Raw genomic sequence first — 13,626 nt, forward strand, 5'->3', positions numbered from 1 at the left:
GAGAATTTCAGAAGATGCTAGGTCTCATGGCCTCAGCATCTCCAGTTCTTCAGTTGGGCCTGCTCCGCATGCGCCCCCTGCAGTTCTGGCTGAAAGTGCAAGTACCGCGCGGAGCGTGGATATCCGGTCGGTTGCGTCTCAGGGTCAACCAGAGCTGTGTTGCAGCCCTGAAACCCTGGACAGCGAACGACTGGTACCAATCAGGTGTAAGCCTGGGGACTTCCTCGAAAGTGAAGATGGTGTCGACAGATGCCTCCACTTCAGGATGGGGAGCGCTGCTCGAGGGCAGACCGTCCTTTGGCCTGTGGTCAGAACGGGAAAAGCTCCAACATATGAACTGTCTGGAAATGCTGGCAGTGGAGAACGCGCTGACGCGCTTTTGTCCCCGAATCAAGGGCCACCACGTCTTAGTCCGTTCGGACAACATGTCTGTGGTGTCCTACATAGATCGCCAGGGCAGTCTCAGGTCCTGAAACCTGTACAAGTTGGCAGAATGCCTCCTGGTTTGGGCTCAGCGCAACTTGCGCTCGCTGAGAGCAGTTCATGTGCCTGGGCTACAGAATCTGCGTCCAGACAGGCTGTCCAGAAGCAACATTCCCACGGGCGAATGGTCTCTAAACCCGCAGACAGTCCAGCTGTTGTGGGAGAGATTTGGCAGGGCGGAAGTGGACCTCTTCGCGTCCCACGAAAACGCTCACTGCCCCGCGTTCTTTTCCAAGAATGAAAGCGCATTGTCACGGAGGTGGCCGTGCTGCCCGCTCTATGCTTTCCCCCCCGTCTCCCTACTTCCGCAGGCTGTAGAACGGATGAGGGAAACGAGATGCTCAGTACTGCTTGTAGCACCACTTTGGAAGAACCAACCATGGTTTCCAGATTTGATGCAGTTAGCAGACACTGCCCCGTGGCCAGTGCTGCTGAGGAGGGATCTCCTCTCGCAGGCCAGGGGCTCGATTTGGCACCCTCAACCGGAGTTGTGGTCCCTCCATGTGTGGGCGCTCAACGGTTACCCGCTGATCTCTCAGTGGGAGTGCTAAATACCATCACTCAGGCTAGAGCTCCATCGACACGACAGCTGTATGCCTCGAAGTGGTCGGTGTTCTCCAGCTGGTGCACAGCTCGGGGATGTTCACCTCTTAGTTGTGAGGTGACGGAGGTTCTCTCCTTCCTACAGGAGCTGTTGGATAAGGGCAGAGCCCCCTCCATGCTCAAAGTTTACGTGGCGGCTATCGCAGCGTATTCTGAGACAACGCTCGGTCAGTCAATAGGAAGGAACGATTTGGTCATCCGCTTCCTTAGAGGAGCTAGGAGGCTGAATCCTCCCAGACCTCCGTCAGTCCCTGTATGGGACCTTTCGACTGTTTTGGAGGCCATGAAAGGTTCCCCTTTTGAGCCTATCCGAACGATTAGCCTCAAGCATCTGTCGTTCAAGACAGTGTTCTTGTTGGCTCTCGCTTCAGTGAAGCGTGTGGGTGACCTGCATGCGCTCTCGGTGAGCACGACGTGCTTGGAGTTTGGGCCTAATGACTCAAGGGTCATACTCAAACCTAGGCACGGTTATGTGCCGAAATCCCTCAACGCGCCATTTCGGGCTCAGGTTATTTCCCTGTCTGCCCTGTCGGTGTCAGGAGAGGATGGAGACTCGAGTCTTCTTTGCCCCGTTAGGGCTTTAAGAGCTTATGTGTCTCGCTCCGCTGTCTTTAGACAGACTGAGCAGCTGTTTGTCTCGTTCAGTGGACGTTCCAAGGGAATGGCTGTTTCGAGACAGGGCCTATTCAGATGGATAGTTGATGCCATAGCGTAAGCTTAAGCTTCCAGGGGCCTTCAGTGCCCACTGGGCGTCAGAGCAAACTCCACAAGAGGCGTCGCCTCATCGTGGGCGTGGTCTAGTGGGATCTCCTTACAGGATATATGTATGGCGGCAGGATGGGCCTCGCCGTCTACATTTATCAGGTTCTATAACCTGGAGGTTCCCGCCCTGCAAGCAGGGCTGCTGTCGGTATAGTCGAATCAGGGCCCTGATTGGAACTCTGAGATCGCAAGCGCTATGCGCTGCCGACTGTTATATGGGCAGTATTGCGTAAGACCCGCGTTACCACATTGGTCAGGCTTTGCCTTGTCTGTGTGATGTCATATTGACGCGTCTACGGACGCTGCTAGATATGGGACGGAGGGTCCCCCCCTCCTGTTCTGGACTCTCTGTGAGTCCCTCTGGTGACTGTGCACTGTAAATCCTGGGCGTTGCTTCCAGGTTTATTGGTGTGTGATCTCTGCGCGCACGGCGCTTTACATGGGGTTCCCGTAGCGTCTTAGCTAAGATGCAGTACGAGAGAACTCTCATAAGAGAACGTACTCGGTTACTAACGTAACCTCGGTTCTCTCTAGAAGAGGGAACGAGTACTGCGTTCTCTGCTGTGCGTACGATTCACTCTGGTTCGCTTTGGCGATGAAATAAATCAGGTGAGTCAGCCTTTTCGAGCTCCCTTTATAGGGCTAGGCCACACCCGTTTCGGCGGGATGTGGCATCTGATGTTGCATCAGCCTGCGCTGGATAGGCTTGTGCAGTTGCTGCAGAGCAGCCAATGAGCGAGCGAGCCGTCTCGCCTATGGCTGTGTGCTGCTGCAAATGCGCTTTACAACAATTCAAAATTAAGGATAATTTTTTGCTTTAGTATTTCGTGAAAAGAGACTTTTCCCGTAGCGTCTTAGCTAAGACGCAGTACTCGTTCCCTCTTCTAGAGAGAACCGAGGTTACGTTAGTAACCGAGTACGTTTTCCCCATTATCCTGCCTTTAAAAACCCTTTTCCTTTCAGTTCAGTTTTGTCGGGTCTACCAGTAACGTGGGTTTTCCTCCTATATTCCATGTTGGACTGTGTTGGATTAATAAAGACTTCTCTGATTATCCTCGCTCCGTGTTCCCTTCGGCAGCGTAGTGTGACAATATCAGTCAAGATTAATATATTCAATTATTTATTATTAATGATCTAATTTTATAATACTTAATATACTGTATATCATTTACCGAATAACAAAAAAAGAAAAACATTTATATATCTAATAGTATTATATATGTAATTTACAACAAATAATCATTTCAAACAATATGAATAATTATATATGTAATATTTGTTAATTACACATGTATATTATGTTATGTGTATGATATAATATATAACATTATTTAAATTACATATTAATGTATCTTATTATTAATAAATATATTATTAAATTAATTGACATTTTCTATAAAATTAAAATTGCATTAACATGTTTCACATATTACAAAACAAAGACAACCCCAGGAAGTGACTATCTCAGTCATTACAGCCATATTCTACACAATAACACAAAAGACCTTTGTCTGTCACAATAACACCTTTGCCCCCTTTCCCCCTCACAAACCCAAAATGCATTCTCCTGCTAGGCTTCACACGGAAGGGTGTTAAAAATACATGTATACCCTTCCTCATCCTTTATTCATACCTATTCCTTCCTTTATGTTTATGAGACTCAGGGGCTCGCGGGGTCCAGCGTTCTGACCCAGGGGTGTGCAGAGGTTCTCCAGAAAGTTCCTCTTTCTCAAACCTAATCAACTTTAAATGAGCCCAAACACTGAAGAACTACTTCATATTTACATACTGTAGGTTAGGATTGTTAGTGACCGCATTGCAGCAGTCGAAAGTCCACAAGGATTTATTAGTAAAGAGAACAACAATATTCATTACTATTATTATTAATATTCTTGTCCATAATATAATTTTTTAACAAATGCAAACTAAATGACTTAAATATGGAAAAAAAAGTTCTTCTTGTGCAGTTTATATAAGTCCAGAGGGTTGTTTTTCTCCCAGCCATTGGGTGTCAGTATAGAGAGGGATGTTATTAGTGCCCCTCTGTGAGGCTTGGGGGTGGAAGGGGTGGATGTTGTTAGTGCTGTCTACATCCTCAGGGGTAGCAATGCTCCCATGGGACAGATCTCTGCTTGTTCACTCAACTGTGTGATGGAACAGTGTGAGCAGGGGGTTACCAACGGCTCTATGTCAGTTCGCCCTTATTGATTAGATAATCAGCCTGTCACCTAATACCAGTGTTCTTTACATTGTCCCCTGCTGGGACAAACATGACTGTTATTGCTGACTGCAGGGGATTCCTGCAACAAGCACTTTTTATGTCCACTATTCTTTTCCATGTGTACTGTTCGCTCTTTTTCCCACTTCTTCCTCTGCTTGGACTGTGAGAAGAGTGTTTTTATCATTTGTCAAGATTGGTATGTCAATCCTTTTGCCCCCAACCCAAGTTTAGAAATGCTTTGGGTTTTATTGGAGGAATGATTACGGGGTTATCTCGCTACCACACTCTGAGGCCTTTATACCTCCACCCTTTGTATACCTTCAGGCAAGGATTGGATTTGATACCCAGGACAGTATCTTGGGATCCACTCGCTGTCTACTTTCTGTCTCTTTCTATTGTTTTGCTGTACCCCACATTTCCTAAATGTGTCTGTGTGTGTTGCTGATTCAGATCTTTTTTACACTTTGTTTTTTTTTATTCCAACAGTGTTTTCCAGCATTTCCCCTTGTCTCTCTGGCCAACTAAGTTTATGCAGAGGACAACTGTGAGTAGGATAACAAAGCAACAGCGTTCCAACCACCTTCCCCTGGGGGTCGCGGGTGTAGTGACCCTGCAGCAGGTGCCACTGATCTCGTTGACCAATCACTGTCCCAGTTTCCCAGATTTCCATCCACATCTGCGCTAGGATGAAGATTTCCCATTTAGTGTGATTTTTAGGAAACTGATTATTTTGATTAATAGTACAAGTGATTTAGAATTTTTAAATGTGAATGAATGAAAATAAAATGTATTTGCTTTATGTAGGTAGGTTACAATTGTAACACTATACACCTTAATATTATTAACTTGGTAATAATGGTAATACCTTTTCCACATTTCTGTATCTTACTATTTAATATTAATGGTCTAATTTAAAGCTTTAGATCTATAACTATCCAAATATTTATCTGCTCAAATAATATATATTTATGTTTTATCTCTGTTTTGCTAAATAATTTTTAACGCTACCAAAGTGTCTGTTGTTTTATTATTATTATTATTATTATTATTATTATATTTTATAATTTTTTTTTACATTTAAATACATTTAAATGAATTGTGAAGCAGGTTTGTAAACAGAGAAAGGACAAAATGAACGTGCAGATGTTTCTGTTCCTTGCGCTGAATTTCATTGAAAGCAACGTGACAAAAAATGGCAATCGTCAGAAAAACATGGAAAAAGACAGTCGTCCAAATCACGATGCAAGTTGCACTTTGATTGACTCTTAATTTCATCTGAGGGCTGTTTTGTTTGGATTTTTATTCTGAGTCAATGAGCTTAATCAGAGTCACTGATCCTGCGGCTCTAAGCTCTCCGTGTTGTGTTTTTGTTTGTCGGGAGATCAGCGAGACTCAATCCGCACTTCATTAACCCTGAGCCGGGGACAATCCTTGGTAAGAGCCGAGGGATTTACCACTATCTTTTCACATGCAAAAATCACCGCGTCTATTAACAAGACCGAGGAGCTTTTCTTGCAATCAGCTGCGCACTTCGCAAGAATAACCCTTTTCATAAATATTGAGGGGGGTCATCAGCCTCCTTTGGATAAGGTGCAGATCTATGTGATAACTTAAATGTTTGATCTGAATTGATATGTCATTTTTCTTTTATTTTCTTTTTTTTTTACGTGCGCATCTGTTTCTTAAATTGCTCTCAATGTCTTGGTTAACATTTGATGTATTTTATAATGCAATTGTTATTTGATTTGCATTATTGCTAAACCTATTACTAGCTTTTATTGTTTTATATATATATATATAATATATATAATATATATATATAATATTATATATATTCCCACATCAATAACAAGTAATAAATGTAGCCTATGAAACGTTCTAAAATGTTTTCTCGCTTTCTAGTGATTCATGGACAGGAGCCCAATGATGAGACGCAGGATGACATGTGCTATGCGAAAGTTTGCAGCAGGAGCCCGACTGATCACACGTTATCGACGTTCAATTAAAAGCTATTAAGGTCTTTTGTCTGCTCGTTAATATCCCATTCAGTCGCCCTGTCAGAGCAGTCCCTAAACCCTGAGCTTCACGGACCGGTCTCATGCTTGGGTTAAAGTCAGTCTTAGGCTCACGGAGGGGGGATGAAGGGGGGTCCCGTCATGCCGCTGACCAGATGTCCCCTTGTTGATCCGAGCCGCAGTCAGCACTGCCCGGTGACCAGCTGTTGGGGCCGTTTGGCAAAGAGCAGCAAACCAACACTTTCAAGAAAGGGTATGGAAACAATCCATTTCCAAATGGGATCATTTAGGGCACTTAAACAATTACACACTTAGGTGACCATTAATATTTCATCCATATATTGTTTATGAAAACTAAATGAAATGACTCGTAGTGATGCATGATGCTGTTTTAAGGGTGCAAAAAAGTCACTTTACTCTTGTAGACACGAGACAATGGAAGCTGACAAGTGTTGAGTGTGTGTGTGCGCGTGAGAGAGAACTGGATCACGTACCAACATCCAATCTCTCAGTATTTCCCTTTTGTCTTGCTGCCAATAAAATGAACATGGTTATAATTTGTATTGAGACCGGCTCGTATGATTCATGATCAAATTTATATTTAAAGTGTGACCTATTAATAAGAGGTGGTCGCGTTAAACTTTAAAATATGAAGGTAGAATTAAGTTCCCAAATCTCCAGGCGTTTCTGAAAGGTTAGGGAGGTGAATGTTCTCTTCATTGGGTGCGACATTCTTATTAACTTTTTTTTTCATAGGTTCGACAAATTAAATCCACGATGCTAACCAAATAGTGTGGGGTTTGAGCAAAGTGTCTGACAGTCATGTTTAAAATTATTCAAACACATTTGGCAGTTATAGAGTTCTGTGAGCTCGATTTTTATGATATTGCTATCACAGAGTTTGTTTACGTTTATTTTCATAAGCAAACTTTTACTTTTCATTAAATTTCTGGATACATTTTAAAAGCAATGATTTGGCGGAACCAGTGTAGCCTGACTATTATGTGTATTTTATTGGTTTACTTTTTTTCCCACGTTGAAACTTAGTCCTTCGTAACTTTTAAGACAATTTAGCCTGGGTTTCAATTATGGAGAATAGGGCTAAACCATTAGGCTCGTTTACTCGTTTTTTCCTCACACTGTGTTTGACCTATTTATTTTACAAAATAAATAAAATATAACATTTATCTTTTCAATTATACAAAGTATAAAATAATACTTTAGGGTTGACACACTTATCGCTTTACCAGAAATTCACAGTGTGGATTATTTTATGAAATTACTGCTGAATTAGAATTATCATCCAGGCAGTTAGATAGGAAATAAACATGTTTATAGCTACATGTACATTTCTCAAAAGGTAAAATTGTCTCATTGGTCGCAGAAAGTAACACATCATGCATTGGTTGCATGAAGTTCTGGTTCTTGTTTTAAAGTAGAGGATTGGCAAGTTTTGCAATAGCAATTTTCTCAATTCATACATTTATAATGTGTCAGTGTTCAGGTCTGGCACGCGCATTATGCACCTGCATACCTTTTATATTGGCTATTGGTTTAGTGTAATTGAATTGTCTATGAGAACACGAGTGTGTATTTACCCAGCATTTGTATATGCTACCTCCACATTCTCAGTCAGTGGTAAATTAATGAAAGATCTTTATTAGCACATTTATAAAAGTAATTGTCCTTGCTTAAAGACCACCCTCCCCCGCACATACAGCAGTTTTAAGAGTTTTCAAGAAGTTCACACCGCTAAGCACACGGGGGCACGAACAAAAATCATTTGGAATTACGAGAATCATTACTTCACAAATCATTATTCTCAATATACAGCTTCACCAGAAAGAATGACAAGATATTTCAACGGCTTTATACAGAGTTATTGCACAATGCCTGGGCGAACACTTTGCATGTCATCTCCTTTCAGACGTCTTATTAATCACAAGTGATCTGAAACGAGGACTTGGCGTTTTCCGTCAACATCAAAGTGATGCTACTGGCAGTTGTGCAGGAATAGAAACGAAAAAAAGCAGCACAAAAATAATCGATTGATAACCGATTAATAATCCATCTCGTCCAATCCACCTGCTTGTACTCCTTACCATTCAACTGTTTGTCAAACAGAAAAGTGACACTTTGTAAAGACGTATCGGGTTTTAATGTGCTGCTCACGTCAGTCTCACCTGTTAATAAGGCTTGGAAATATGATACAAAATATTCTTATTTACACCCCTTTTCCTTTACATTTTAGAGGGTCACTACAAAGCCCACGATTTATGACCTGGATTTCATCTCAGGATAATTAAATATGAATCTACCATTTAAATATTCTTTGCGTCAGGGATGCACCAACAATTCACATTTCTTATATGGACTAGTTATAATAATAATAATGATAATAATACATTTGTAAAACGAAATGTCCCTGTAGTATCATGTCCCGTTATTATTGCGCTCAGTATATAACGGTCTGTATTTGTTTTCTCCAGATTTAACATTTAGGGTAACCAAAAAAATATATATATAACCACAAGTTAAAAAAACATAAGTCAAATAAATAATTTAATAAAGTTTAAAAATGTCTCTAACCACTTTTTGTGTGTCAGTTTGTTTTTGTTGCTTCGTAAAATTTCTCGAATATTTTGTCACCAGTAAAATAGTTTTTTGGTGGTTGAGATCAAAGCTGCCATGTATTGCAACGAGTCCGAAACGTGCCGTTCATCGTGGTGGTGTCGGTCTGGGTAACACACCGGAGAGGGGGGGCAGAGGCGGCGGTGGCTCGTTGGCGCCCTGGAGACCGTGCAGGAGAATCCGGGGAACGAGAGGACGCTGCAGCGCCGGCGGGGGCGCCGAAGGTCCCCTGTATAAGTAGAGCGCTGCTCCAGGGTCCAGATTCGACATCAGGCTTTGAGGGTAGAAATACGGCGAAGGGAACATCCTTTGCAGCGCGGAATAATTTCCAGCCTCCGCTAACAATTCCAGTCCGACCGCCGTTTGCCTCTTCCACTTTGTCCTTTTTTTCCAAGACAAAAAATTATGATGTTAGTATATAAAAATAAAACTGAAATTATTTAACGACTAGTGATTTATCTTCTGATCGTAAAAGCGGTGACAAAAAGAAAACAAAAATTCACAGAGTAGGCTACTTGTCTTGCATGCTTGTTTCCAAGCGAAACAACACCCAAAGAGTTCAGAGAAATAAAAACGGAATCCTCTGTTTCTTTATCTTCTGTTTCTAAGTATCTGTATGAATATCGGTTTTCAACCACACAATTTAATAATAATATTATTTACGTTTAAATAGAACATATTTAAAGCTTCGTCACATAGCCTACATCTAAAAGCTTAATTCGCCTATATTTACTATTGCAATATGAGGGGAACGAGCGATAGAAAAGTATGTTGATATTTATTTCACATTAACTGGGTAAATAATATAAACAATACATATCGTAAAAAGCAGGCACCAATGTCACAAATATCTCAGTAATTAATTTGATTTCATGGAGGATCGACGCATGCAGCATTTGTGGATTTAATAGCTACTGTATATATTAATTTCAAATCTTTAACTTGGCACACAATTAGATGCTACGAATACAACTGGAAATATGCAAATAAACCACTTGTAGAAGTAGCCTAAAACAGGTTTTGATTTTTGCTAATTTTCGTAATTATTTTTGTCTTATTTTTGTTCCAGCTTATAGTTTAAAAAAAAAATAAGAATGATGTGAATTTTTGATCCCCTTTAAAAATGAAAAGCTAAATAATTTATTTTAAACAACATTTAACTAAACGATATTTATTCTGTAGCATTCCCCTAACTTTTAGTGCAACCATTAAATAACCTGGCACGTATTATTGTCCTTGGCAGGAGACTTATAAATGAAAGGAAAATAATATGACAGGCCTATAGACCCAAGTACATTTACTTTTAAACAGTAAAAAGAAACGAACGAAAATGAAATTGATATATAAAATAATTAGCCTACCATTTAATTTCTGCAATTCCCCCCTTGTTTAATGTTGCTAGGATGTACTCAAGCATTTGTTTCCAGCTGACCACATGCTCACCTCCTGTTCTGGTACCAGGTTTTGACCTGCGTGTCGGTCAGGTTGAGAGAGGCTGCCAGCTCCATCCTGTCCTGCACGCTCAGATACTTCTGACGCTCAAAACTGCGCTCCAGCTGGGCGAGCTGATGGTCAGTGAAGGCGGTCCGCGCTTTCCGTGGCTTCTTCAGGCGAACATGCGGGCTATCTCTGCTGCTCGAGATCTCCCTGTCGCCCTCCTCTTTCACTGAAACATCACATTGAACGAAAGGGCACTGGTTAGCATGAGTTAGTTAGACCAAGTGTTTCAGTAGACCCTGCTTTGGCAAGTTATCACATGTTCTGGTGTCAAAGGTTTCCACACATCCTCTGATGGTCCCGCGCGTGCTTGTAATTCTGTCATGCATTTTTCAGATTTTATTTTCAGAATGTGAATACACGAGGTTTGTGATATTTAATTCACCCCTCTCTCCCGATCTAAACCAAACTCTTTTCTCTCTGAAGACAGAAAGAGAGGGACACGACGCGAGAGACCTTGCCAGTCGAGTAGTTGAGTCGTCTCTCAAGGAGCACAATAATCCGGCTAATTGAGCCACAAGGGATGGAAACCTTTCAACCGAGACCGGAGAAACTTCACAGGGCCGGGGATACGAGCGAAATAAAGAGCGGACCGACCCCGTGCGTTACAAATCTGATTAGCACTGGGACAAATTGCATCAAATCCCTGAATTATAAGGGGCTAGAAAGGCAAAAATCAAAGCAGGCACACACACTCTTTACAAGCGCTCTGGAGATGGAATGGCTTTGATTTGGAGAGCATTAATTTTGATCACCGCGCCTATAGACTTGCCAAGCTAATAATGTCATGATGTGAGAGTAGAAACATATTTGGATTCATAGCTGAAGGTAGGCGAATAGTTGAGATCCGTCGTGCCCTACTTCAACTAAGAGAGCAAGATTTTGGTGATAAGACTTTTACAAAACTATCAGAATCAGCAACGTCTTCAGTAGGCCCAACACATGGACACCATCAACCATAGACACGTGCATATAATACTACTATTTATTCATTTGTAATAATAATAACAAAAAAGTTATAAAACTAGCATTAATTGACTTATTTAATAAAGGCATATTCCTACATTTATCAATAGTCATTGACCTGAAATCAGCCTAATGTTATGTCACAGGAAGCGATCTTTCACTCCTTTTCCCCCCTCAGATGTAATTTCACCCTGTCAAATCCTTAATGAATCTTGCTGACGAAGTTTATCTGTTCAACTTCCTTTGGCTGCACCTAACAGTAAGCTCTGAATTAATATGCACAATAAAATGTACGATAGTGAAACAAAAATGAGCAATATTTCTTGCACTGAAGTCACAAAGATTTCACGATTTTTTGCACTAACGTCAAATGCCTTTATTGGTTTAAACTTTTTAACATGTATTTAGCAAGAGTTGATTTTAAAATGTTTTGGATGATAAAATTATTATGCCATGTGCATTAGTCTATCTATCTGTCTGTATATCTATCTATCTATCTATCTATCTATCTATCTATCTATCTATCTATCTATCTATCTATCTATCTATCTTAGTCAAATTCATATAATCTTTTGTCCTTTATATAAACAACGCCTATAAATGAACGAAATGAATGAACAATAAATCATTTTTCTAAGTTTCATTATAATTCTCGTTTAAGATTTTTGTTTTCTATCCCAAATGATAGGGTAGTCAAAAAGCAAACCTGCTTAAACTATATATGCTATATAAATGTGGCAAGTTCTAGTTCATGTACAATTATTTAAAAATATCACTAAAAGCGAAGTGATATTTTTACCTTTGTATTCACTGTCTGACGATGAGTTACTGTGGATCTTTTCGATGAAGTCGTCTGCGATTTTAGATACCAGTCTCCCTGCCTCCTGAGTCGGCTGGCCGTTACTGGAGTAAGGCGCACACGCTGCTAAGGGTTTACAGTCAGCAAGAATATCTCTTATTAAGAAGGATGAAGTAACAGTCCGAGGTTGCGATCCAGCGGACATCGGCCCGTGTTGCAAATGTGACGGGAGCCCGAGCCCGAGCGGGTGACCCTGTCTCTGCGCCGCATCTTCAGCGCACTCCCTCCGCGGGGACGGAGGAGAAGAACAACCGCTCTCTAAGTCTGATCTGGGGCTGAACTCCAGCGGGGACCGGCATTCTCCAACCAAACTGTCCCCCTTCGCGATGACTGGGCTTCCGGGCCTGTGGGATAGCAGGGAGTCGATTCCAAAACTGGAGCCGTTGGTGGACGCTTCCATCTCCACACTGCTGCTTGCGTGAAGCCTCTGTTCAGATTATCATCTGTATTCAAGCAAGTTCTGCGTGAATGGCGCTCGATTTAATAGCGATCTATCCAGGAGGAAAATCCAAAGCAGAATCGGAAATGAGAAATATTCATCCCCTGTCTGGAAGAAGAAAAAAACTTTCTTCTTCCTTGAGGACTTTTAGTGTAAATTTAAAAAGGAAAAGGAGGTTTCTTGAGGATGTTCTGTATGAAGTAGCATACGCACAGACCCAGCCTCCAAAAACAAGAGGTTTTTTTTTTTCCTGCTTTAGCTCCTCACTAAAAAAATCGATACAGCCTAAATATACTCTCGGCTGGCAAATGTAATTAATTTTTTCAATCCCGGTATTTCTCGAAGACGCGAGACGCATCGATGATAGCTTTGAATTATTAATCAAATTATTTCAAAAAGCTGTTCTGAAGTAACGGTGTTAGTGTGAAACCACAAGGTAGCCTACTTAGTGGGCGCGCGCATTTCAGCACCACGGACAGAAGCAAAGCGGCGTCAACTCGAGCCTCGCGTCTGTTGAGCAGCTGAAATTTTCATCAGTTCAAAGGTTGTTCGCTGTGGCGAATAGAATCGAATCCGGATGGAAAAGGCAAGTGCATTCTTTGCCGGCGTAGGTGATGCAATGCGAAAGCGTTGAACGTAGAGCGCTGAAAAAATGCTGTGAGAAGACAGAAGCGCAAATGAGGTAATGCAGGTTAAATAGACACATTGGGTAACGGAAAGTCAGATAAAACCTAACAAATGAACTTGTGCTCAACTCAGTGGCTAGGTTTTTAAGGGCACCCCTTCCACGTGAGTCCCCAGCGACTCGCTTCCATTGGTTAAGAGGTGTTTTGGGGTGTTGACTGGCTAGCTAAGAGGAAACCGGACCCCCACCACCCCCCCCACCCCTCCCAACGCCCAAGAAACCCCTCCCCACAGGTCGCCCACTTTGATTAAAAGAAACACTGAATTCATTAGGAGACTCGGATCCAACTGTTTACAGGCAATTTTCACACTGTTTGCTTTCATTACATCATTGATGAGCCTTATAATGGGGTTATTATGAGGAGTGGGGAGGTCTTTTAGCTGCTCTCCTCCTAGCGCGCGCTCTGTTACGTCTTGACCACTTTCTCACAATTGGACCATTTTTCTCAAATCCCTTATAGTTTCT

General features: G+C 41.7%; 1 protein-coding gene across 2 annotated transcripts; it reads right to left on the bottom strand.

The window, feature by feature from the left end:
- Window positions 1-6,208: 6,208 nt before the first annotated feature.
- Window positions 6,209-13,244, bottom strand: barhl1b (BarH-like homeobox 1b). 2 transcript variants are annotated; one of them, XM_059526167.1, is made up of 4 exons: window positions 11,978-13,244; window positions 10,159-10,381; window positions 8,808-9,097; window positions 6,209-6,288 (listed from the first exon to the last, which is right to left on the bottom strand). In XM_059526167.1, the coding sequence occupies exons 1-4, from the start codon at window positions 12,435-12,437 to the stop codon at window positions 6,224-6,226; spliced, it is 1,038 nt and encodes a 345-aa protein (XP_059382150.1). In that variant the 5' UTR covers window positions 12,438-13,244; the 3' UTR covers window positions 6,209-6,223. The 2 variants fall into 2 exon arrangements, with proteins under 2 accessions (XP_059382150.1, XP_059382149.1); XM_059526166.1 differs by lacking the exon at window positions 6,209-6,288 and having other exon boundaries at window positions 8,217-9,097; window positions 11,978-13,242.
- Between the last annotated feature and the right edge of the window lie 382 nt (window positions 13,245-13,626).

Source organism: Carassius carassius, chromosome 36 (genome assembly GCF_963082965.1).
Source record: "Carassius carassius chromosome 36, fCarCar2.1, whole genome shotgun sequence".
NCBI lineage: Eukaryota > Metazoa > Chordata > Actinopteri > Cypriniformes > Cyprinidae > Carassius > Carassius carassius.